Source organism: Eutrigla gurnardus (assembly GCF_963514095.1).
Source record: "Eutrigla gurnardus genome assembly, chromosome: 20".
NCBI classification, from domain to species: Eukaryota; Metazoa; Chordata; class Actinopteri; order Perciformes; family Triglidae; genus Eutrigla; species Eutrigla gurnardus.
The window spans coordinates 16,259,002-16,286,223 of NC_139931.1; the positions used below are offsets into that span (position 1 = coordinate 16,259,002).

The 27,222-nt window shown below is 46.6% G+C and overlaps 1 protein-coding gene across 1 annotated transcript; it reads left to right on the forward strand.

Annotated features, from left to right (window-relative positions):
- The first annotated feature begins 553 nt into the window (after positions 1-553).
- Positions 554-9,266, forward strand: LOC311031566 (uncharacterized protein). The gene is made up of 2 exons (XM_084037912.1): positions 554-735; positions 6,045-9,266. The coding sequence occupies exon 2, from the start codon at positions 6,524-6,526 to the stop codon at positions 8,363-8,365; it is 1,842 nt and encodes a 613-aa protein (XP_083894038.1). The 5' UTR covers positions 554-735; positions 6,045-6,523; the 3' UTR covers positions 8,366-9,266.
- The last annotated feature ends 17,956 nt before the right edge of the window (positions 9,267-27,222 follow it).

Below are 27,222 nucleotides of genomic sequence, written 5' to 3' on the forward strand. Positions count from 1 at the left end.
AGAAAGTCTCAGGGGCCCGCCAGACAAAGTCTTTGCTGCACCAAGAATGAGGATGTGCTTTTCCCCAAAGTGCCAGCCGTGGAGAAAACGGGTTATTTTAATACTCCTGAAGCTCCTTTCTCTGTGTGTGTGTGTGTGTGTTTGTTTGTTTTAATGTCTAGTAACCTTATTATAGGTGTCAGGGGCCTTCATGACCGATTCTGGCTTGGAGCCTAGTCCCTCCCCCCCCCCTTAGGGCCTTTCTCCTCCCCTTTTCGCTCCCCTGCAAGAGAGAGAGAGAGAGAGAGAGAGAGAGAGAGAGAGAGAGAGAGAGAGAGAGAGAGAGAGAGCGAGAGAGAGAGAGAGAGAGAGAGAGGGAGGGGGCAGAGCAGAGAGAGAGAAACAAAAAAACGTGACTAGGCACCCAAAGCGTCCTGTTATGCAACAACTGACCTACTAACATACATTTAGAGACTCTGAGGGAGAGGGGAAGAGAGAGGAGGGAGGGCGAGCGAGGGGAAGAGAGAGAGAGAGAGAGAGAGAGAGAGAGAGAGAGAGAGAGAGAGAGAGAGAGAGAGAGAGAGAGAGAGAGAGGAATTGGAGCAAACATGACATGAGGAGCGCAGTGAAAACAAGCAGCACTGTGTTCACGCTCTCGCGTCTACCTGCACTAACCGGAGAGCCGATGCGCAGAGCGGATTGCGGGAATCACGAGGATCCTCTGTGGAAGCTGGTCTTTTTAACGCAAACTAAAAGGTAAGCTCTTGTTATTGATAGCTGATTTATTTTATTATTGTGTTATTACACACATGCTCTCTGAATACTGTTGTTTTTTTTGGGGGGTTTTTTTGTACATGTGTGAGAATGCATCAGCTCGTGTTTGTTTTGGTGCTTGGGCGCATTTTCTCAATGTCAAGGTGAAGCTGCCCCCCCACAATAAGACTGTGTGGGGGTCTCTGTGTGAGGGGGCGGGGGCGGGGGGAAGCCAAAGGATTTGGGATTCCTTCAGAAAAAAAAAAGGTGCGGTGGGGTTTGGTGGAAGACGCACGCAGGCGGATGTGGATTGTTTTTGGAGCGGTGCCATAGGTGTAATGAGGCAGGGTCAACACATCCGCGCTGTCGTGTTACGGAGCTCCTATTAATAATCATATACATATTCACGGGTTGTTGTGGTGCTTTTGGGGGGGGTTCAGCTCCACATTCAGGTAATTATCATCTCACTGCAAATATTCTAATTATTAAGCCACATAATGAGAGACTCCGACGCCTGTGACGTTCATGGTCAGGTTTATGTGTCGGAGAGACTTATTTATAGCCTACCCGCTTTCTTTTGGGTTAGTAGTCCATGCAGACAACTGGTGGAGAGAGAGAGAGAGAGAGAGAGAGAGAGACAGAGAGAGAGAGAGAGAGACAGAGAGAGAGATAGAAGCCCACGCAGGCACCGACGACACACTTCTCTCCGTCACGTGGAGCAGCGCTTTGTAAAGGTTAACGCGGCTGTGCGGCTCCCAGGTTTAACCCTTTCGTGAGCTGAGAGCAGTCCGACACACGCCGCCCGGTCCCGGACACACATGTGGGTCCGTTTTTAGTGGGACTTCTTCGGCTTCCCTTTACAACCTCGGCTCGGCAGTCAAAAACGTAGCAAGGATGACTAATGGTGAAGTTCACCACGGGAGCTGACGGGCGCAGAGCAGCAGCCGCCAGGTGAGGTGTGGATCCGAACATCTGGATCAAATGTGGGTCAGACGTGTTCCGTGTGTTCCTGCTGCTGTAGACGTGTGTGTGTGTGTGTGTGTGTGTGTGTGTTTGGAAAAACATGTGTGGATTGTGGATTTCCAAGCATGGATGGATCCACGCAGTCGCCTCGGATGACTGAGGATCCGATTAAATATGCATGAAGCCGATTTGTCAGACGGAGCAACAAAGAAGGCACGCGGGGCAACGCGTCTCTCAATGCGTCGCTGTGCGTGAATGGGAAGTGGGGAGATTTTTTTTGTTGTTGTTGCGGAATTTAATCGGGCCTTTCATTGAACCTGTGCGCGTATTAAAACTCGTTTGCCACGCCGGCTTTGTGGCGTAGCTCTGCACGTGGGCACGGTCGTCCCCTTCTTCTCTGGCATCAATGCTTCACATGACAAGACTTTCTATTCATATGGTATAAAACAATACCACATATTCATAATCACACTACAGCAGGTCGTTTTCTACATTAGAAGATGACTTGCCGTGAAAGCAGCGCGGAGCGTGACTGGAGGCACTTTACGCAGTTAGCCGCGCGCGTGCCGCATGCCCTATAGACAGGAGCATACATTAAACAGGGGGTGGATGCAGGTTGCATAATGAATGAATTGAATAATTGAAATGGATCAAAGTGAGGGGCAGATTATGCAATCGGCGGAAACCCGTATAGTCTGTGGCGATGCAGCCCCCCTGCGCTCTGCTGCGGAGCGGCCGCTGCCAATTGGCTGGCGCACACTGGGTCTCTATGCCAGCTATGAATGTAGGTCACATTGGTCCTGTGGGAGGAGGAGAGGAAGAGGGGGGGGGGGGGGGGGGGGGGGGGGTAAAGGGAGAATCAAAACCCCACCAAAATAAATCCTCGCCCAGCCATAACAAAGAAGCGAGGCAGGCATGCAGAAATAGAAGATAAAAGCATTCAGTTTATCAAAACATGTGCAATCTAGGATAATCCCCCCCCCATACCTGTTTGTCCTAACATTTTAAAGGCTATTGCATCACTCCTGTGAACTGCTTGGACAACTGTTCTGTGGTTATTTAGGTTTGATGAAACCCTGTCCGGCCTGACTGAAAATAATATGTGTGAGTGTGTTGGGGGGGTCGTGGTCAGAGGCACAGGGCGGTTTCCATCCTGTCGTACTTTGTGGCCTCTTGACGTTGCCGGGGTTTCCTGGCACATGGAAGATGATCCAATATGAGGGCCAGGCTTTGTTATTGTGCTGCGGTTGCGGAGCCATGGCAGAGGCGAATTACAGCATTTAGTAGGCCAACGGAGCACATGTGACTGGTGCAACACATGGACTGAGTCACTCAGCGCTTTTCCTTTTTTTTCCCCCTCTCCCCTTTGGAGGATGATACGGAACAAGGATCTAGGACTCCGCCTTGCTGGCACGCCGCCTGATTTCCTAACCCCCGTCCTTCTTTTTCTTGGAAAGATAAACTCAGCCCCAAGACTTGAAATTCAAGCAGACCCCACCCATGACCCCCCCCAACCTTGCACCGCGTGCCATACATAGCATTCTTCCTGGATAGGGGAAGGGGGATGTCTCATCATTCCCATTTTCTCTGAAGTATGCCCCCCCCCCTTCTCCTTTTTTTATTTTAAACCTGCTCCCATTTCCTGAACCGCTCCGCAGGAACACGTGCTGGGGGTTTGAACTCGGTCCACTGTTTCCAGAGCTGGTCGCCACATTTAGACTCTTGCGGGCCCTGTGGTCGTGTGAGCGAGTGCAACTCGGATTCTTTCACTGCGCTATCATTCCACAAGTGCCACGGGGGCTGAGTGATGACACGTGAAGAATATATGAACGATTGGAAAGAGTAATCTAGGTCAAGGAAATGTGTGCAGGGCGGGCCAGCAATGCACTGTAGGTGATTCAGAGGGACGTGTTTTGAGCTGGAAACTTACATTCATTACATGAAAAGCAGGAAAAGCAGGGATTTATATTGGTTTGTGTTCTGGCATCTCCGTAAAGCCGTTGTAATTTCTGATGACAAAGAGGGTGAATGAAACGGATTACAGGCTGAGCTGAGGGAGAGACACGCGGCGCGCGCCGCTGTGATTCACGCTCATTCACGCGGTGGAACAGAGGGGGGAACGGCACCAGCAGGAGTTAATTAAACACCGGGGTTCATTCATGTGCGACCCGGGCTCATCTGTACATGCAATATGCACACATGGTGACGTCAGCCACCCTCCTTTTGTTACAGGATGCCGGTTTTCTCACCATCTGCATTTGGCCGTGTCAAGCCGCTGTTTCAGGGGAAGGGAGAGAGAGTCCGATATGATTGGCTGCCCTTTCCGTTCCCCCCTCCTTTTTTGGTTGCTATGGGTGACACATTCCTTCTATTGATACCAACATTGTCGCAATTGCCTCTGGTTCCCCCCCCTATCCAGCTACAGTACAATCTAATCTCCATCCCTCTCTTTGTTTTAACTCCCTCATTGATTCTTTTCTTTGTCTCCACTTGGCTCGCTCTCACCTCCGTCTATCTTTAGACAATGATCTGATTATCTTCGCCGCTTCGGTCTTTTTTTGTCCTCCTTTCTTTTCCCTCTATTTTTTTGGTCTTCTTTCCGATCTCTCGCCCATTTTACCTCTCCGCGGCTCGGCTGACCTATATTCCGGCGAGCCGTGCGGTGGAGGCAGCCAGACTTGTGTTTACGGAGAGCAGTCGTTCCCTAGTTTCTGGGTCAGTGGGACACGCTGAGGAAAAGTCGGATTCTTTCTCTCTCGTGCTCATCAGCCACATGTCAAACACTCACAAGGATGACCTTAAACCATTCAGCCGAGCACAGGGAGATTCCAGACGCAACCAAACGAATATGGCGAATAAAATGGAGATTCTTAGATTTGACTCTTTGGAGAGAAATTGCTTGCATTTTTTCCCCCCAGAATCTGGGCTCAAATCCATATGGATTGGGAGGATACGCCTGGAGTTACATAATGGCTGCCAGAGCAGAGCAAAAACCTCGCCAGATTAAGAGATTATAGATTCAGACAGTGTAATAGTGTTTATGACGCACATTTACTGCAGCCGGTAAAAATGGATTGGATTTGCTCAAACTCAAACATTATGGACACATTTAAATATAGAACACAAACACAAATGGGAAGGAAAAGTTATACATTTTCTAATCTCTAATTGACCACGCAGGTATGTGTGCCACACCGCTACCACGCCTTAAAACAGAAGCATTTCAAAAGACTACTTTTTGGTTTTGTTAAGTAATTAGCATTATGCAGGGATTATGACATACATCATAGTGGTTATGCCTGTTCACTACAAAGGGTTCCCCGCTGTGTTCCAGCTCCGGGGAAACCATCTCCATAGTTATTACGAGACTTCCGACCACTTTGAGTTTTACCCAAACGTTGATAGGCTTTGTTATTCCTGTCTCGCCTCCCGCCTCCTTTCTTTCAAGGAGGTCTTGACCCATATTTATCAATGCCCCACCTCCCGGCTGGCCCCACACCCCCAAATCTCCCCAGTCTCAGCCTCTTTATCCTTGACCTCCGCTGGCTGCTGCCTTTGTCTGCCTTATCTGCTCACTCTGCATCATTGATTTGGCATTGAGTTGTTTTGGCGAAGAACGCCGCCACATTCCTCTGCGGATGAACGCATGGAGGGTGTGTGTGTGTGGGGGGGGGGGGGGGGGGGGGGGCAGTGTTTGTAGATGGGGTTCAGCAGTAGGCTTTCCCTGGCTTTTGTGTGTGTGAAATGTAAAATGGACCCAGGGAGCAGCAGCTGCATCTGACTCACCCGTCTAGGCCCCAATACTCACCAGGCAAACAAAAAGAGCCGATCCTTAAATATGCTGTGCTCTCAGCATGTGTCAGGCTGATGCAATTTCTGTAGCGTTACGTTCTAAAACTCATGTGTGCACTTGCCTCCGTTTGTTTCATCTGCCTCAAAAAATGCGGGGTATGCAAATATTTCTCCTTTTAGAACTACTGATGGTGAGAAGATGAAACCGTATTATCTGCCTTGCAATGAACACAATGCCCTCATCACGTCACAAAAGTCAACATCAACATGTCAGGATAGAGGTCAGAGGGCATAGGCTGCAGACAGAGCAGATCAATAGTGGGCTAAAAGGTCAGACAGTGAGGTCGAGCGACCATTCATTAGTTGCCAGGGGTGACACCGTCAGTTAAAGCCAGACATGCCAAAACAGCAAAGGAAATGCTAGAAAAATACCATCATGGAGGGGGAAATGGTCAAAATGCAGTCAAATAAATACCTCATCAGTCTGCTATGAGAGTGTATCAGGAAGTACCAGCAGCCCACATGTATTAACGCCATTTCTTTTTTTATCTCTGCAGCCTTTCATCAAACGAAGAGAGTCAGACGGACGGAGTGAGAAAGAAGCTCCCCAAGAGACTGGCATGCTGAGGTAGACGGGTCGACCTACATCCTGCTTTAGGCGTGGAGATCTAGGACACTTCTCTCCCAGCTTAGCTTTAACAACCAACAGCGGAAAAATCAAGAGGAAAAAAAGAAGAATTTGTGCTTTTTAAAGCCTGATCTGATCCGCTGAGGGTCTGTGATACTTTGAAGAGTCTGGACACTGAATCAAATACCCCTTCAAGTGGATAAATGAGGGTTACTAATACAAAGCTGCAGCTGTTCTTTATCCGTTTGGCTAATTTGGACACTTGAGTCCCCTCTAGTCATTACTCAGATAACCGAAACAGACCCAGAACTTTGCAAGAAAAGTGGTTTTTGTTGCCACCCCCTCCTCCTCTTGACCTCTGACCTTGTTTTTTTTACTCCCAAAAAAACTGGCTGCCATTAGACAAAAATGGAAAGTCTAACTTCAGCTCTCAAAACGCTAAACAAAAACTCAGAGAATGACCATAACTGCACTGAGACCTTCAGCAGTTATGAAGAGTCCCTTCCTTCGGCCGAAGGGAGTCCTTCTCGCATGGGGCGCCTCTCTAAGTCCAAATCCAGCATGAGTTGCAGGCGAAAGCGGGAGTTCATTTCGGATGAGAAGAAGGATGCCTGCTATTGGGAGAAACGCCGCAAAAACAACGAGGCGGCCAAGCGCTCCAGGGAGAAGCGGCGTCTCAATGACATGGTTTTGGAGAACCGCGTCATTGCACTGAATGACGAGAATGTGAGGCTCAAGACGGAGCTGCTGCAGCTGAAGCTGCGCTTTGGCCTCATAAGCACCGCCTCGTACATCGAAAAGAGCCAGCAGATGGGCGGAGGCAGCAACAAGGGAAATGGAGGCTCGTCATCATCCTCCCAGTACTACTCCAGCGGTTACTCTAGCGGTTCTCAGGTGATGATGAACTCTGATTCCTCAGAAACTGAGCAGTCTGGACCCGGTGAAGGCCTCAGGCAGATGGCAAAATACTCCCCGCGTGGCTCCCTCTCCGACATGTCCGACGGCTCCTCCAGTGACAGCCCTGAGCCAATGCCATTTGAGATCAAGCAGGAAGGTGACAGGCTAGAGATGGACATTGCCAATGGCACCACCACCCAGATCATGTTCAACATCCACCGTGGTCTGACCTCTGTGCCCACTCACCACCAGATCCAGCAGCATTCTCAGGAGCTGGAGGCTGCATATCACAGCCAACAGCAGCACCATCATCATCAACAACAACAACAACCCCATCAGGAGCCTCTTGCCGCTAACAATACTGTCAGCCAGCCTGCCCCTCACCCACCTGCCGCCCAGCGGAGCGTCATTCTGTATGGCTCCAGCAGTGCCTCCTATCCCGTGGACACCGTGACGAGGCACCAGGGCGTCGATGTGCAGGCAGCCCAGAAGCAGGGCGGCGTTGGCCAGACGTGTGTCAGCCGCCTGCCCCAGTCTATTACAGAGAGCTCTGCAGAGACGCTGGCTGAGGTGACAAAGCAGCTGGAGAGGAAGACATTAGACTCCCCTTCGTATGAGCTCTCAGACAACCAGAACGAGGCCGCAGAGAGACAGGGGTACAGGGTTTGCCAGCTTCCCCAGCAGCACCAGCAGGAGAGGGATTCATCTGTGGAGCTCCTCCACAAACAAGTGGACAGGGTCAACCACTCCCACCTGTACCACCATCTCCAGCAGCCTCACCATTCATACCTCAGTGCCCATGACGAGGAGCCACCCGTGCTAACCTACGAGGGCGAGGGTGAGCGCGAGGCTTATTACCGAGGTCAATCAAACTCCTCTGGCAAGGACACGTCATCCAGCGACGGAGATCCACGCAGCTCTGACAAAGAGGCGTCCACCGATGACGACGAGTGCCCCTCCTCATCTTGCTCAGATATGGGCAGCTACCACAACCAACATGTCACCAGCCTCCACCACCCTGCCTCGCCTCTGCCTTCCTTCCAGGGTGGCTCTCAAGGCCAGGGCCGGGATCCCCATGGGGAGGTGAAGGGCACAGCGTTGCCCCACAAACTCAGACTCAAACACCGGGCCATGAGCAGCGGAGGTAACTGCTGTGGCCAGGAATCCCCGACAGCCCCTCCCTCTGCCACGCCGCCTCCTCTGCCGCAGCATCCATACTTGTCGCTCATGCCACAGCAGAACACGCGAGAGAGCCCAGCTGGAGGCTTCAAACAGACCGCCGCAGGGGAGGGCAGCAGGAAAGAGAGTGGGAAAAAGGAGGCCGGCGGACGACGAAACAAGAGGCGAGAATAGGTGACATTCACTTTTAGAACTTTGTCACAACAAAAGTCCTCTAAGAACTACCCTGCCATCATGCCTTTGCCCTATAATCAAATCCCCTCCTCAAACTCTTGGGACTTTTCTACTCCCCTATCCCCAATGTCACCAAAAAAAAGGCTGGACATCTTGTAGGGCTGTATATTTGTATATATTGTACAGATTTGTCATTTCTTACATCCTCTCCATACTTACAGAAGCACTTTTGTTTATGTGATGAGAGGAGGAATGGAACTACCTGCTTTTCTACTTTTGTCATCCAACAATAAACAGCGGAGTACACCGACATTTAGATCACTCGCAAACAAGAATGTAGGAAAACGTTTTGAGCTTTATCAGTTCTATAAATTTGGTGCGTAGCTGACTGTAGACAAACATACACATGTATGGCTATCTGCCTTAATTCAAATCTAATGCAAACGTTCACTGGGGACATTCCCTCGACCAAAGAAGCACCAACACTACAAATCGAGTTCCATACCTCTTCCCAGACCCTACCTCTACCAACCCATACTCTCCCCAACCATCTCCATTATTTCACAGAAGATCGCCATCACCTTTATTTTTTAAGCACTTGGTTTGTATATTACTGTGATATATGAATATATGTATCTATTATAAATATATATTTTACAAAGAAATTTGAATACAAATTCAACAAAAATGCGACAAACCTACAACGGTAAAAGAGGGTTGTTTTTTTTTTGGTTTAAAGTGACCATCCTATTACGAATTACTGTACAGCCACGTTGTCCGCTGTCGCTACAGGACCCATTCGAATTAAAACGCCTCTCTCTTGATTGTTGAGCTTTAGCATTAATCATTTGTTAATGCCCTGTTTACACAGTAATGGCCGTCCGGTTTGGAGCGCCAACAGCACTGAATGGAAAACATGTTGTTTCCTGAGGCGAGGGCCTCATTAAAATGTTTGGATTTCTTAACCTTTAACCAGCCTTTAAATATTCGGTGGAATTCACCAGCTGCAGGCTATAAGCCTTTATTTTATTTGAGCTTTATCAACCATATCTTGTTGTTGTTACCATTCACTGGCCCAATGTATTTATTTCCCTCTTCTCCACACACTCATCACTGTAGAAAAGCCCACAGGAACATAGACAATGTGTACAGACCTTTTTGAGATACATGCTGCAGCCTTGAGTTTTTAACTGTAATGGAGGTTTGGGATGCTCGGGGGCAAACGCAGTTAACAGAGGGAAAGTCACAGTCATGGAAACACACTATGGCTCACTGACTTCTCAACCAGCTCCTCCTGTGTAAAGAGTTACAATCATTTCAATGAAATGAGGTTTTGTAGTGTGACCAAGAATGGCCCTCAAGGTCCATGGCTCCCGGTTAATTGAGTAACTGGGTAATAAAAGCTAAAGATTCTCGAATCCTCCAATTGGTTTCAGCGTTAAAATTCCCCAGCAACAATCTGAGCTTAAATTAATAAAGAAAATGACCCCCCCTGCCTCCCATGTGCCTCCATTATTCATTTCAGTGGTTATTCATCCTTTTCTCCTGGCAGTTCTGCTACTGAGCAGTGATGAATTCATTGCCTGCACTGGATCCTAGTTTAGCGAAAGTCTATGTACCACGTTTGGCTTTTTGGTGCTTGTGTATAAATGTAAAGTCCCCCCCGCCCCTCCACCCTTGAACAACACTGTAATGTTTATTTCATTTGTTTTATATCCTTTTTTTTCCGTCAAGGTGTTGTTCTGTTTTCTCTATACTGTGTCTTTTCTCCTATTGACTGTGATGACATGTATTTGCCTCATTCCTCCTCCCCATCCACCTTTTTTCAGTGTGTATAAATCAGTAATGTTTGTGGTTTTGCTGATGGTTTAATGGAAAAAGAAAAAAAGAAACATGCAAAGATAGTGTGGTGTTTAGAGATGGGTGGTGGTTGGTCTGGTTGGTCATTACCATCGCTTCCTTTTGACATGAATATGTATGTAAAGACACTAAAGTTCATTGTGGAAGATGGGAGCATTTCAACATCGAAAAATTGAAATAAAAAAAAGAATGTTGACCATATCAACATGAACATGAACATGGGTGTTTTTCTCTGTTCTTTCACCAGTGTGTGTGTTCGGCACTATGACACCAGTTAGGAGGTTATAAGCTCTTATTACTGAATCATCGACTGACTTTCAAAGCCCCACAAAGCAACACCAACATTGAACTGAGCAGCCATTTCATTTTGCAGCAGCTGTCACCACGGCGATCACAGCCTGCAGGCAACACGCAGTCTGACTCGTCATCCTATCACCTGTTATGCTGTTCTATAAACCTCAGGCTGGAACCAGCAGTTGGGTAATACATTACTGATTGACATAAGAGAATGAATCACCAACCAGTAACCAAACAGAATACATTAAAGCTATACAGCATTATAATCCTCCTTGCTTTCTTTTCTATTCCTGGAGGACAGTTAGATAGTTTCTTCATACTGGATGCCATATTATGTAAAAACGTCTGTTTCAGACACTCTTTACTTTCCTTAAAAACATATTTAGACAAAGGCAGAACCTCAGGGGTACAACCTGTTTTTATTGTGCAGAGCTTGGCATTCCCTGTGAGCAATCACTCTTTTTTTGCATCGGAGGCTAATCTACAGCGGGACAACTCCGCGGTGACACTCTTCGCCCGCCGGGTCCAGCAGGCTCGCTGGTGAGCTCGTCTGATGTAACACTGGCCTACTTCTACTAATAGACATGAGCCTAAATACCATCCAAATGGCGTGCTCGCGGCAGCCAAAACCCATGCTCTTCTGATTGGACCCCTGCACCTAAGACTTGTGGCTAAGCCTCTCTGAGGTCTCATACATTTAGACAGAGACGTTTGCCTACGCAGACAAAGGAGGAGCACTTTTGTTCTAACAACTGGAACAGGTGTGCCCCCCCTCGCTCCCTCCCTCTCCGGAAATCCAGAATATTTATAGCAGAGGAGGAGCGCCATCTTTCAAACTAAACCGCTATGTCTGAACTGGGGGAGTCAGCTCTGCATGATGTGCGGGACAAAGCCGGGTCAGAGCCAGTCTGAGCCTCTGTCTGTCCTGCCAAGTCCTGCTGTATTCTTTGTATTGACACAGAAACGGCTGCTGTGTTATCAAAGTCCAGACTCACAGGCTAGGCTACTGTATTTTAACTAATGCATAGTTACTTTTAGTCTTGCCTTTTTAATTAGGGTCCACACTATTCCCTTAAATGCAAAATGTAGAATTACAGTACATACATAATAAAGGTCAAATTATAATAGTTGTATTACTCTGATTATTGAGTAAGTCTACCTTAAATAATCCATTTCTCTCTTTGTCTTCCATCCTCCAAACGAGGTCATGTTCATCAACAACATAAAGGGCAAAGGGAGGAGCAGTGAGGGGAGAAAAAGGGGGGGGGGGGGGCGATACAGGAGGGGAGGGAAGTTAACCCAGTGCACTAACTTGATCTAAGCCTGCAAACAAAGCACCTCTTTGAGGCTGACGCATCAATGCCCTTCACAATGCTCTCAGTCACACACACACACACGAAGCAAACGCATGCACACACACACATACCGATGCACATTCCCTCACACACGTGCATATAGAAAACCCGGAGGATTTGGGCTCGACAGGAAGTTGTTGAGTAAACATTAAATTCTTTAGAGTAGCCACCCTATGTAGCACCCGTGGGATAGTGCCAAGGACACTCCTTGCAAGCATTTTGCCGCGTCCCCTCTTTTCCTGATTTGACTTCAACGGCTGCTGCTGCTGCACCGGAGCTTGCATAAACAGGTCAGGATGAAAGTAGGTCAGTGTGCGCAGGGAGGGAGGGAGGGAGGGAGGAGAGGAAACGGAGACGTTAAGAGAGGGGAACGCGCTGAAGGGGATGGATCGATGAAGGTTATGGCTCCGTTCGTGTCACTCTTGTTTGTCTCTGGCAGCAGAGATGCTCTTGGCAAACGGAGCAGAAACGGTGCTCTCGTGTTACCTGGTTCTCCTTCACAGCCTGGGGAAAGGGGTTAGTGGAGCAGGAAAGGAGGGAGGAGGGAGGGCGATGGAGAGTGACAGAGGGGATGAGAGAGCAGGATAGTAGGGAACAAGGTGGTGTGGGGGACCCCAGGACTGCTGGTTCACTTCCAAGATGACACACTGGAGGCGTCTCGCACATTTCTGGGGCAGATCCTGGGACGCCTGCAAAGCCGGGTCAGATTCAGAAAAAAGGACGGAAGAATCGCACCTGAGTGCACGCCGAAAAGTGCGGCCGAGCACTCAAACAGCTTTGTCACTGCATTCTGTAGCAGGTGCACGGCGACCTGCATCGTCTGCTAATGAGGAGAAAACGCCGGTCGACTGACCCCTTTCTTACCTGCACCTGTAAACATTCAGAGCAAAAACCCCTGCACGTGCAAATGCAGACATACAGACGACATGCACAGAAGGGCTGATGCACACAGGTTCACCACACTGCTCAGGTGACCTACTTGTTTATCGCCCTATTCAACAGTTCACTATCTGACGCTGGGGGCTCTCATTATGAAATCCCCTGGTCCTGCTGTATCATGACTTAAGCACGGGGGTTTATCGCATTCTCGGAAAAACATCCCAGTTTTCAGGAGAACAAGCAGGCAGAGAAAGTAAAGATGAAAAAAACATTTCCTGCTTACATAACTAGCACGTAGCTCCAGGCTCTGTACACATCTAATCCTATGTTATGAAGAGGTTACAGGCAGAGGCAGTATTGCTTGATCAGAGGCGGAAACATAAAAAGAGCTAAAAATGTGACGGAGGTGCGCAGATAAGAGGCGGTTAAATGCAGTGTAATGAAGGGAGGAAGACAAATGATGTTTGTTGGAAAAGAAGTGAGGCTACAGTGTCAGTTTGAGATAAAGTGGTACGGAGGAAGTGACAGCATCTTCAGTTTTAGCAGAGAGATGAGGTGGATGACACATTTAATCCTCCACGCAGTTGTTCACCCACATTCAAACTGGTCCGAAGCGGTTGGCGGAGGGAATAGGGAGTGGCCTTGGCCTGATTTAGCAATGGGCCCAGTGTCGCCCCCACTCCCTTCACCGCACTCTGTCATGCACGTACCATGCACACACCTTGACCTGCTGCCCCAAATCCACCTCGCCTCGAAAGTACGAGCTCACCTAAATAATGCAAGAGTTACAGGATTGGCACAGACTTTTCTTTGGGCATTTATTCTTGAAATAAAATGAAAAAAATGAAAAGAATTCCACAACTGTGTGTCTACAAAGAAACAACAAAACCTGACTTTGTTCAACCCTCAACCTTTGATCTACCTATCACTATATTGTTGTATATTGTTTAAAAGCACCTTCAGTCCTTTCATCTGGCGAGAGAAAACCTCCAAATGGTGCCTGAAAAACCTCTCACCACCTACACCCGCAGTGCAGCGGGAACCCCACGACCCAGCCTTCCCTTAGAAAAGCAGCATGCAAATGCAGCGGTGGAACGGCCGCCCTGGGCCTGACCTGGGCCTGACCTGGGCCCGACCTGGGCCGACTTAGGCCCGACCTGGGCCGACCTGGGCACTGCAGTTGAAGGGGCTCATACTGCAGTGCCAGGTTCTGCCAGCTCCCATAAGAGCATGGGAGAAAATAGTCTAGCGGGGGCGACGTTGAGAGAAAGAGTGGAGAAAGAAAAGACAGGTGTGAGAGTATAAATCTGCAATAACCCGAGGGAAACAGTCCAAAGGGGGGTGGACAGATAATGAATGATGGTGGAGGCCCAAAGGGCACAGCAAGGGAGTGGGAAAACACTGTCAAAACAAAGAGCTGGCTCCGTCATTTGCCCCACGGGCCTCGGTCCTGTTGGGCCACGAGGCCATCAACTAACTAAAGAAAACAAACAGAAAGTGATAGCAGATCTCTGCCAGGCGTGCCGGCAACGGCCGCTGCTGTGTAGTGTGGACGGCGTTTGGACGGTGTTTGGTTTCCCGGTGTATCTGGGACTTACGCCATATTGGATGTTTCAGCCATGACTGATGAAACATCGTGGTGTCTATGTTGAGCTAAGCCCCTCCCTCTCCATTGCGTCTAGTGCGAGTGATGCAAACAAACACAAATGATCCTGCGGTCAAACTTGGGCGTAACCCAAGGCGGAAATGCGCCAGGCGGGGCCGGGTAAGAGTGGTGAGTGAGGAGTCAGCCGGCAGTCAATGGCTGCATAAAAGAGGGAATTAAATGTGTTTAGAGAAAGTGACCTTGACCTTGACCTTGTTTGCTGCAGCCGTGGACAGACACAGAGGTGCACACGCGAGATTCTCCTGGCGGAGTTGCAAAGTCTGCTCTGCATACCACTCCACTGCAGCCCCACCCAAACAGCAGCCCCACCTGCACCTCCCTGCCAAACTGTGGGGGGTGACACAAATACCACAAACAGCACAAACATGCTGTTGTTTGAGCACTCATCGCAGCTCCACCTGAGCCCTCCAGTGCCACCCACGCACTCTCCCCAACACCGGATGCCAGTCAGGTCGAGACACCTGGGGCCCGTTTCACAAAGCAGGTTCAACAAACTCTGAACCTAACCCTGAACTCTGAGTTGACCAACTCTGAGATGGGCAACTCTGAGTTTTCGGTTTCAGAACAGCGGTTTTGAATTAGTTCAGTCAACTCTGAGTATGTAAACTCTGAGTTACGCGCGTGCCTGCCGACTCTATAAAGCCATCATCAATGGAGCTCCGATACTACGATTCACCGTGGCAACCGGGAGAGCGTTATTAGATATTACTGAGTGTTTATGTAGAAAACGAGCTCATCCTGAGAAAGAGGAGCAACGTAACTGCAGCAAAGTAGCGATAGTTAGCGTGGCAGACAATTACTGCCCGATCTAATGTGTATAACTGAATGAAACAGTTGATTGATCTAAAGGTAATAAGTGTTCATTTTCAGTTTTGCAGAGCGACACTGTGGTGTAATGGTTAGCAACGCTGCCTATGGTGCAGGCGATAGTGGTTCAATTCCCGTGATTCACAAAGTAGCGCACTGAATAAAATGTCATTTTCATTGGGTGTAATCCCCCCAGACACAGAAAGAAAGTGGCTTCAGTTGAAAATTAAGCATAAGAATATTGCGCAAATACGTTGACTAAGGCATATGATTTTAATCATATTTCACATATTAAACAGTAAATATAAGCAGATATTTCAACACAGAAATGTACTTAAACATTTCATAAATCTCCCGTTCGCAAAAACACTACCACCGCAAAGAATCTGGTTGCGGATTATGTCCGCGATATGAAATGTTGAAAATGTCGGAGAATATTGTTTAGATAATATCTAATGTGATTGAAAGGAAAGGTAATCAAAATCCTCTCCCGACGCAAAGCTACTAGAATCACTTTTATTTCCATATCGATTAGGTTGACGATGAAAGGACGGCACATTTTTTCCAGAGTTGGTTCAGATTCCGTAAAAAGGCGGAGACATGTAGGGAGAAACTCACGGTTTGTTGAAGCAAACCTGCTAGCGAGCAGGTTAGGTTCACGGAGTATGTTACCCGGGTAACTGACTCAGATTTATGCTGAACTGGCTTTGTGAAACCGAAAAACCAGAGTTTCCCTCATCTCAGGGTTAACTAACTCAAGGTTTTTACTAAACCTGCTTTGTGAAACGGACCCCTGGACTCGTACGGCAGGGAGACCAGGGCGCGGAGTGATATCATACGTACAATCTGGAACGTCTCAGTTTATCCAAGTGTTTGCAGTATATCAGATCGTTTGAGTGTGCTGTGCGATGCTGATGCTTAACAAAACGCTGACAAAACAATGGCTTCTCAAAAACCAGCGATGACAAACTGCGATTTCACAGGCCAAGACAACAAACTGAAGCCTGACGAACATGTTGGTTGTCAGCAGCTGGGCAATGTTGTTTCACCAAGACTGCAATAACACTGAGGCTGCCAAAATCTCTGGCATCCACTGATGATAGGAGGAAAATCTGACCGTGTCACCTTGTGTTTATTACACAATGACTTGTCCAACGTATACGCAAAGGCTCCAATTCCAGTTAAATCTGAGAGGGCGTTCTTTATCTTCTCAACGTCACGGTTTAATGGTTTGCCATGAGGAACAAAGCGATTATGTAACTGAAAAGGAACGGGTTTATGTAGTGTGACGATAAGCCTTAATACAATTCTTGTGAAACTCAGTGAAAGAATACAATGGTATTTTCACCATTAGGCCTGAGTCGTATGTGCTGCACCTGACGGAGAGCGGGGCACATCAAACAAGAGCCATAAACGAAACTGCGCTAATCTCATCTCAATATTGACTTGGCGGCTATCGGAAGGTTTTACGATACGCAGCATCATAATGAAACCTTTACTGGTAATGTTTAAAAGCGCGGAAACACATGGAGCTACGTGCAGATCGGATGTTTGTGTGCCATCGACAGAGATAAAGAAAAAGCCAGCACCGTTCCTGTAATACATGCGCTTCTTCAACCAAAACAAACAAAAATCACACTTTCTTTTTGTTAAAATCTTAAAACGTCTGTTGTGGCATTTTATTTTTGTCTGCTATGCAAGCAAAAACACTGATTTCACAGAGGCCATATCTCAAGCCAGCAGTGTTGTGGTTTATGTTGGAAAGCACTGGGGAAGGTGTTCCACAATACCAGGCAACCTGCTGCCTGCACTGAGTAGCATACTGTCTGTGTTCCTGTGGGACCGGGCCAGGGAGAGTGAGGAATGTTTGTTTGGATTTTAGAGGGCTCAGTCGGGGGGCCCAGGACCTTACAGTGTGCATGTGTGTGTGTGTGCATGTCAGTGAGGGGAGGGTTCATTCATGGCAAATTACCCTCACTTGCCTTGTCTCTGTTTTTGTTTTCAATTCCCCGTCCACTGCAAAAAAAAAAAATTAGGTCAGCAGTCACACGTGACGCGTTTCAGCCAGAGGAGCATCGAGAGACGGAAAACAAGAACTCGGAACACGAGGCATTCTCAACCTTTTTAACAGATATTTCTATGACGGTCTGTAACAAAGCCTTAAAGTCAAACGCTCAAGAGCTTCGTCGGCTATCTGGAGACTTGTTCAGGCCACATATTCGTCAACCAAAACAAGAGGCTTTTGGTTTTTTTCCCCAGCGAGCCACACAGGAATGGCAGTTGGCCGTGTGTTCTGCTTACTGTTGACTTTGGACGGGCTCCAGCCTGAGTGACCTTCAGGAAAGTCACAATCACAGGTGTCGCTGGTGTGTGTCGGTGTGTGCCGTCTGATGTGTGTGTGTGTGTGTGTGGGCACAAAGGGAGTGGCAGGAACGAGGAAACAAAGAGCAGAACATTGAGAGTCACACTAATATGTGTATGTGTGTGTGTGTGGGGGGGGGGGGGATATGTACAGCATTGATATTCACTGCCAATAAGGAAGCAACACAGCCTTCAGACTGTCAGACCTCAAATCTGTGTTGTTTTGAATATCCAGATTGATTTTCAGCAACAAAAAAAAAAGTAAATTCTTTTGCGTTTGGATCCGAGCCACATCTGGAGATGGTTTTTAAAGTTCAAAGACAAACATGCAGTCACATGTAAGCAAAGGATTAGCATGATCAAATTTGCTATTTCGTAATAAACAGAGGCTACGATGGTGTCATTTGTCTTTCAGGCATTTGCTCCTAAACTAAAGGAACTTCTAACTATTTATTTTGGCAAACATTCACATCATGCCTTTTTCTTTGGTCACATATATCTCAGTTAAATGACCTTTCGTTTCGTCTTGCTTCATCAGTTTAACTGTCACATGCTAAAACGCTTTCTCAAGCGACCATCTGGTGTAATCTTCCATCCTTTGATGTGTGCAAGCCATAATTTGAACCAAAAATAGGTATTAGTCAATCAGTCCTTTGTGGGTATCCACAAAAGTGCTAAATCCTGGCGCTGGAGGCAGCAAGCAAAATGTAGGTCAGCCCCTCCCACTTTCTTCGGCACGGCCCTGCCTTGCTCTTACCCTTCCACCAAATAGCTTCACAAGCAGCGAAGCCTTAAGTGAACCCGTGCGCCACGGCAAAGCAGCCGAGGCCTGTGAGGCTGTGGGGTAACGGAGGGGTGCAGCGGTGCGGTGGGTTGGTGGGTGGGGACCAGGGGCAGCAAAAAGGAGGGCATGCTTGAAATTCAGATTTGGCCTTCCTAACATGGCTCTGTCTCTTGGCGCCCCACCCTCCTCCCTTTTTTCCTCCGTGACTTCAGAGGAAACCTCCTCTCTGCTCCAAGAATCCTGACCATATACAGCAGCCTGGGAGATCACCAAGCAACACACTAAACTGCAGTCACGTGTCTCCACTGGCTTTAATCCACGTCAACGGCCGAGTGCAGGAATGTCGCATCTCTGCTGCGGAGCGTCCGTTATCTATCAGCATGTTCAGTTAGTTCCCCCCCGGTGTTAAAAGTGCGACCACTAGGGCCACCTTTTAAGGAGACCTAGAACAAAGGTGCTATTTCATGTCTGGTCCAAGGGAGTAGGAGAGGAGGATGGGGGGATTTTTAGCTTCTCCTCAGACTGGAATGTTTCGGGGCCCCCGGCAGCAGCTGCCTGCATCAGTGTGGGTGGGTGACTACAGCCTTCCATTACGAGTGGACCGTTCAGGGCAGTGTGTCACATACTGAGGGAAGCACACTTTCCACACTGGCAGGGAGCGCTGCAGCAGGGAAGTTAAATCATGGTTATGCATCAAGGACTGAGTGAGTCACTGATGGGTCGGGGTGTAACAGGACACGTATCCGTACCGGACAGATTCAGTACTGGACGTTCCTACTGTGCCGTGTGACCTAAACAGCTGTTTGCCTTCACTACTGGTGCATGTGGGGGGTCACCTGTAGCATGCTAGTTGGTTTAGCCCAGTTAATGAAGCTCGGACTACGATTTGGGTCAAACTGCATGATAGGGTTCAGCTGAAGTTGGGTATATTTGTGGATACACTTTCATTTAGGACAGAGTCACCCGGTCGTGCCAATTAGCGGAACAAAAACACAAAAGGCGAGTACTTCTACCTACAGCGTTCAGGCTCCTCCCACTGCAGGTTCACACCGAGCCAAAGTGACTCATCGACGCGTAGAAATGTGACCAAACTCCATCGTAGACGATACAGAATGAAAGCATACGGTCAGAGTGCTACAATGTGCGTTGATGTGAGCGAGTGTCAGTCCGTTCTGCATCCTGTTGGGTTTAAAAAAGTCACAGCCCAGTTCAGGAATCATCAACACAATCCGGAATACTTTATTGATCCCAGCAGGGGAAATTACATTACATTTACATCACTCTGTTCTGATTTTTGACAATATGCCAGTATCGAGTGCCTTAACTGTTACAAAAAGAGCAACTGTTTAGAATAAATTACTAAAAGGCTATTGTCTGCATGTTCTTTGCTTTCCTTTTGTATCAAAAAGGTACTGAACTGTGAATGTTGTCATTACACCCTTACTTAAAAGTCCAGCTTAAATGAAAAATGCCTTTTTATCCCACATCCCCAGTCACATTGTGAACCTATTTAACAATAAATACAAATGACCAAAAACATACATTTATTTGTGTTTATGTTCTCCCTGAAAACATTATAAGATGCATCCTTAAATCAGCCAACCGATCAACCAATAATATCCTGATCAATCTGCAACTACAGCTCTGCAAATCTAATCAAAGCTAATCTTTTCAACCATAAAATCTAATTCCTCCCAGCATTACGTCCCGCCTGTCTGTTCTGTTTCACTCAAATACGTCACCACACGGAAGCTACATGCCGCTTCGGCTCCACTTTAAGACGCCGACGGGCAAACGCCACGCTAACGCCGCCGTTTCCTGCACGGTGATTTTAAGACGCCTGGACTTGACCTGCCCCGTGCAGCTGTGCTACAGGCACAAATCACAAACAGAAGTGACAGAAGTGTTGCACACACAGCAGGGCGTCAACGCGGTTCACAGTGAAACCCAGATATGATGGGGTGGGGTGGGGGGGGGGGGGGGTGACCCTCCAAGAAGGGTCTCCCAGCGAGAGGATCTGAAAGCAGAGAAGCTAAACTCTGTTCAGCGGCCTGTTACGCAACTGGGTATAAAAAGATCCCTTTGTATGTGACTGAGGGAGCAAATAATAGCGCTATCTATAATCCACAGTTGCCTTTGTGCAGAGAAGAGAGATGAGCCTCACAAACAAATGCAAGAGCTCAAAGGCGGTTGTTTACATTGTGTGTGTGACCGACTGTACGCCGGTTATGTTTCTTGGTAAACAGGTGGTTTGCCGAAGATCTGCGTGTTGTTCACATACATAGATAATACTGTGACCTGAATACAGTAACACACACACACCGCTCACGTTATCAGTTCATGCACACACACCCGGCAGCTCCAGAGTGTGTCAAGTGTAACGGACGCTTCTTCCCACACACACACACACACACACACACACACACACACACACACACACACACACACACACACACACACACACACACACACACACACACACACACACACACACACACACACACACACACACACACACACACTCAACGTCAGTGGCCGAGTTTCGCATCCAGTTGGATCCAGTTTGTCACAAAGCCGTGAACAACGGGCCTCAGGTGAGTGAGACCTGAGAGGATTGTGAGCGGACGTTCCAGAGAGCCTTGTGTAAGATTGTTTTGGGGATCATGTGTCAAAAAAGACGTAGCCATTTCCTAACAGGGTCAGAGGTCAAGGTCACATTGGAGGCACACTTGTAGGCGCACTTGGCACATTCTTGCACAAAAGAACAAACACATACACCATTTAACACAATCCACACTACCTTTAGGAGGTTTAATGGCCGTTGGCTGACTGGAGTCTGGTGGCTTCGAGGAGAGCATGTTAATTGCATGCTTTTGTAGATTAAGAAACGATAATTATTGTCCAAATCCCTGTTGATATTCTTTATTACATATTTATATATTCACTTCACATAGGGCCCAAAATGAGCGTGTCCACCGGGTGTCATGTTGCAATCATTGCCAGTCAAAGCTGGAGCAGGAATGTATGCTAATTGTAACCTTTAAAGACAAACAGCCAGATGTTGGGTGTTCATGGTGGAGGGGCTTTAGTTAGTCAAATCAAGTGGGTATCCTAGTAGTAGTTTATTATTTTAGGGTTTTGTATTAGCATGCAACCACCAGGACGTAGGAATTCCATACTAAAGAGGAAAAGTCAGGGCATCTACAAAATAATGACGACTTTGGGTTAAACCGTCCAAGAGACAATTCACCCCAAAATCAAAAACACATTTTTAGTTTTACCCGTAGTGCAATTTATGATGTTTTGGTGGGATTCTCCGATGTAAGTATATGACACTCCACTTGTGCTGCTGAAAGAAACAACTCAACAACAATGTCTCTTTTCCAGGAATCATGACCTGGTTACTCAAAATAGCCTGCAGGGCTTTTTGTGAGCTGGTTTTTATGCAGGAACATTTTTCAAAAGTATTTTTCACCTCGTCTCGTGAACCAGCTTTGTGGGTGAGACTTGTTTGCTTTCATATACAACCAGTGAGTTCATGGAGATTTTTTGAATGGAGCACAAACTTGTTTAGATCTAGTCTGTATTTTTCATATTGCAGGACAAGTCATTTTTGTTTCAACATCATGCAGCCATACTACAGGTGGACAAATATGCATTTACAATTTAGGGGTGAACTGTCCCTTGTAGAATGTAGCAGCAATGTTAGCCAACTACAGTGGGATATATATGAATGCAGGCAGGTGTGAGAGAGCGTGTCTTGTTGACTGGCATGTTTCAGGATATGTTATCCCTCCCCACACTGGCTTCCTGACACAGACAAAGGACTGGGCCGGGAGCCTGGATTCCTCATCGGCCTCCATGTGGATCTGGTTTATTGTGCCAGCCAGGCATTAGCTCTCAGACAATGACAGGCCTTGTACCTCAGTCCATGTCTCTGTAGCTCACCATCACTCTCTATCACATGCTCCTCCTCTCCTTCTTCTACCCTTCTCTCTCAGCCTCTTGTTCCCTCTGATAAGCTTCCCCTCACTAGGCCCCGGCCAAAAAACAGCTACATGCTGTAACAACTAGTCATTGTTTACACAGACATCTGCACAGACGCGACTCACTGTTTTGTAATAGAAAGAAACGAGAAAACAAAGTAATTTAATGAGGCTGCAATGGCTTCTTGTGAAATATCTTCTTTTGCAATGTTGCTTTCAGTGGGTCTGTTATGCAACCGGCTTTCAGCTGAAATACTGATCAATGTTAGATTACAAAGATCATCATTATCATAGTTTTATTGTCTCATCACCGATTACAGTAAAATGACACCTACATACAACACACACACACACACACACACACGCACACGCACACACACACACACACACACACACACACACACACACACACACACACACGCACAACACACACGCACACACACACAACACACACAACACACACACACACACACACACACGCACAACACACACGCACACACACACAACACACACAACACACACACACACACACACACACACACACACACACACACACACACACACACACACACACACACACACACACACACTCATTAGAGACGTACATCTTTGAATAATAAGGGTCTCACTGGATATGTTGGTCACTTTATCACATTAAATGTAAGAAAAAGACGAGTTGATTTGATGAACTAATTGTAAACAAGGCACCGCTAATTTCAAATGCTGTCCTTTTGTCTCATTTAACGCAAAGCATTACTTAGTACATTTAATACTTAGTGTCCAGTCTGAATAAGAAAAATAGAAATAGATGCCTTTTAAGAAAACTTGGACCCGGACTTACAAATAAAAAAGTTGAAATAATTTTCAATGTGATGCGTATCAAGTCTATGTGAGAGTCCTCTGCTGTTCTTTTCATAGATAGACTATTTACTTGTCCTTTTCCCATCATAAGAGACGGGTTAACGTCCTTAGTTTAAACCAGCTTTAATTAAATGTCATCGTAAAGTAATCCATTTATGACTGTATGGTTATCACCTTCGCTGGCATCCTGGACCTGGACCCACAACTGGATCATATAATCTGTGTTCGCTCGATGTTCAGAGTTTTTAGCTCTCTACTGATGAATCCCCCCCCCCCCCCCCCGTTGAGTTCCTCGTCCCTCATTCCTCCTCCTCTCTCATGTGACGGGTGAATCTCTTGCATCAAGGTCTGGCAGATATCTGTGTGAACACTGATTGTTTGTTTTATGCATCATCTCTGTAGCAACACGCGGGACCTTGGTGAAAAGACGCAAGTCCTTGTTTTTCAAGGTACGAAATGATACAGTAACAATAAGGGCCCAAGGACTTTTGATAAATCATTGAAAACAGTTTTCATCGGACTTCATAATATCACTTCAACTCCATTTATATCCTGGCATCAACATGCACCAGTAACTTTAATGTAATGACAATATTCATGCATACCCATCATGTGAATGGAAGCATTCCGTTGTGTAAGAAGCCGCCACCACCACATTTGTTTTTTATCAGATGCCACAGCCATGTCATCACCATGTCATCGCCATGTCATCGACCATGGCACGCTGAACTGCCAGCTCCGTCAAACACACCACGCTCCCCTTTCATCCAGTATGTGGTTTGACAAAAATGTGTCAAGGCTGAGCTTCACTTCCTGTTTACTGCTTCTAAACAAATGGTAGCGTGCTAACACACTTTTGTTGGCATTTCTCTTTCATATTCTGATTTATGTACAAAGTATGTACGTACACATACAATATAGGACACGTAGAACTACGGCCACCAGTTTCCAATAACTTTTCTACTGTTTGCTCTAGTGGTGGAAGGTTGTTTCGGGAGCACCTAACTTCCAAAATAATTACAGATAATAGGTATCATATCCAACGTTGATAATAACGGCAAGGCTTGGCTCTCTTTATCTAGGTCAGGCATTCCTGAAAGGTGCATTACGCCAGATTGAGAGCATTTTGATTGCCTCTCAACGGCTCTCAACACGGCGACGCCTGAGCCAGCGGCGAGTATCCTGACCCTGTTCTAGTCCTGCTCAGTGTCCCGAGATAACTTCTGTTGTGATATGACACTATATATATAAAATAAAATTGAATTGAATTGGAGCCAACCGGTTAGGATGGCGTTATCGGCTGTAACCGTCTTATGAGAGCATCGGCCTCGTCAACACACAACAGAGAACCTCTGATAACAAGCATTGCTCCACTATGTCTTTATTAGCTGTTTACTGCTTTACTTATCCTCTGAATGTCTTATGTTGCTCTTTTAAAGTCACTCACAGAGTCAACAACTGCCACCTGCTAAGGAGCAACATTCTCATACACACACACACACACACACACACACACACACACACACACACACACACACACACACACACACACACACACACACACACACACACACACACACACACACACACACGTTACAATGACCTTGTTCTGTTTCCTGACTATCATACTTCCAGTTCCACTTGATTAACATTGTTGAATGGTGAATGGTGTTAACTAGGTTCCTATAACCACAATAGTTGCTAATAACATAATGATAGCATGGTTTAAATGAATGCATACACGTTTTATATGGACAATATCCAATAGTTTTAAATAAAGAACAGAAATATCAGAATTCTCATTAGCATTCTAGCTGTAGTTTCAGAAACTATGGAGAAATGAATCACTCGACACACACACACAGAAAACAGTAAGTGTGTGTGTGTGTGCGTGCGTGTGTGTGTGTGTGTGTTCGCTTTGCTGCCACGTGAGTTGTTGTTAAGTAGGTCAGTCAGTAAGTCAGGAGTGGCAGAGAAGGAGTGCACAAACACAGGCTAACTCCATTACCTCATACAGTGGATTAGTGTCAACAGGCCCATCTGTCTGTCTCCAGGCGTGCGGGTTCCAGTGACTGCAAGGAGAGCGGCGGGGGATTCGTGTTTCTGCCCTGCTTTTGGTGCCCGTAAAGCCCCATGACCACACGCATACCTGTAAGCAACCCTCACTCACGTAGGAGAGCTCACCTACACATGGGGGAATGTCTACACACACACACACACACACACACGCACACACACACACACACACACACACACACACACACACACACACACACACACACACACACACACACACACACACACACACACACACACACACAGGCCAGTAAAGTTGCACCTGTAGCCGTCAGTGTGGAATTAGTTTCAACAGCAGACAAACAAAAGGAACACTTCCTGTTTCTTCTACAGCGTGTCGGACGAAGTGAACTGAACAACAAAGAGAAGGGGGGGGGGGGGGGGGCATCCTGGTGATATAAGATCATAAACAACCCTTCCAGGCTATGCTGACATGTACAGGAAGAGTCCTGAGATTATGTCTATGACTAGCAACAACACTGACATGACTGCATGAAACGCTGCAGTAGGGTTTAATTACACATCCAATCGTTTCCTGGGAAATATAATGACGAGTAAAAGTGAGTTATGTTCGAGGCATAAACCAAAAGGCTGATACACACAAGATGAAGGTATCACTTCATAAATATGTGGCTGCAATCAGCTTTACGGAATTCCATTTCCGTTGACAACAACAAACAGTCAAGTATCACTTCCATGAGGCTGTTCTCAGCAAATAGATCGTTGGTAAGTTCATAGTCCTTCCACCAGAGTCTCTGCTCTGCCGGATCGGCACACGGAGAGAGTCACCTGGTCTAACGGCGCTGCCCACCAGCAGTCCAGGATCCAGCCGAGGCCCAGAGTAACACAGGAGACCACAGCTCACTCTACTGTCGCTCATCATAACTGGCCTTCTTTTGCTTTGATATATACTAATACCACTAAATAACAACATGGGGTGAAACACCTGTTGCTCTGAAAGTGTCTTTGACAACCGAACATGCAATAACCAGACATCGTCCGTTGTCAACATATGCAAACACATTTTTAATGACGTCGGTTCTAAAAGGGTCTTAAGGGCAGATATGAGAAAATAGCTCAACCTGATGGAAAATAGAAAAAGGAAAGTTTAGAGGCGAATGCACTTGAAAGCCTCATGTAATAGAATGCATGATTTTATGCTGTAATGGCCGTGGGATCAAAGAAAGCCAAACATTGTATAAGCTGTGACTAACGGCTTTGAATAATTTACTAAAGTTTTATGGATGGTTACAGGATATTAATACAAAAAACAACTTCACCAGGTTATGAAAAAACATTTAGACCATATGAACCTCAAGGGCTGGAGATGATCAGACAAAATCCAGTTAACTACTAAATTAAAAATATATTTAACACAGTAACAATAAGTAGATTTATCAAGATTTTAAAAGAAGAAGAAGAAGAATTTAAAAATAAATGAATGCGCAACCATTTTGATAATACATTAATCATTTAAGTTTCAAGCAAAAACTGTAAATAAATAAATGCTCTGAGTTTCCTATGATAGTAATTTGCAGAACATAATTAACCCAAATGATGTTCTTGATCATTTCTTATAACTGAATCTATAAAGCCTTAGTAATAGATTTATTGGCCATTTATTAAGACATTGGATTACACATTATAAGATTATAAACCCTTTAAAGAGGTGTGCCTAACTGGAAAGCTGTACCCAAGTGTAAACACTGATATGTTGTCTGCCAAAGTCTGAAGTCAGCAGGTTAATCATTACCTCCATGTCTATATAACAGAATCACAACCCACCAATTGCATAACTTCAAAAAATTAAATATTAAAGAAGTGTTCAGTTTTCAAAGGAGCAGGTGTTACCACATGTTTGGACTAAACCACTGAAGCGCTGCACCCCTGTACAGATGTTATACAAGGCTGCAGCGCTGGGTCTG

Bases quoted from the DNA above. Each gene is read 5' to 3' on its own strand.
- LOC311031566 (XM_084037912.1), top strand. From the start codon at position 6,524: ATGGAAAGTCTAACTTCAGCTCTCAAAACGCTAAACAAAAACTCAGAG.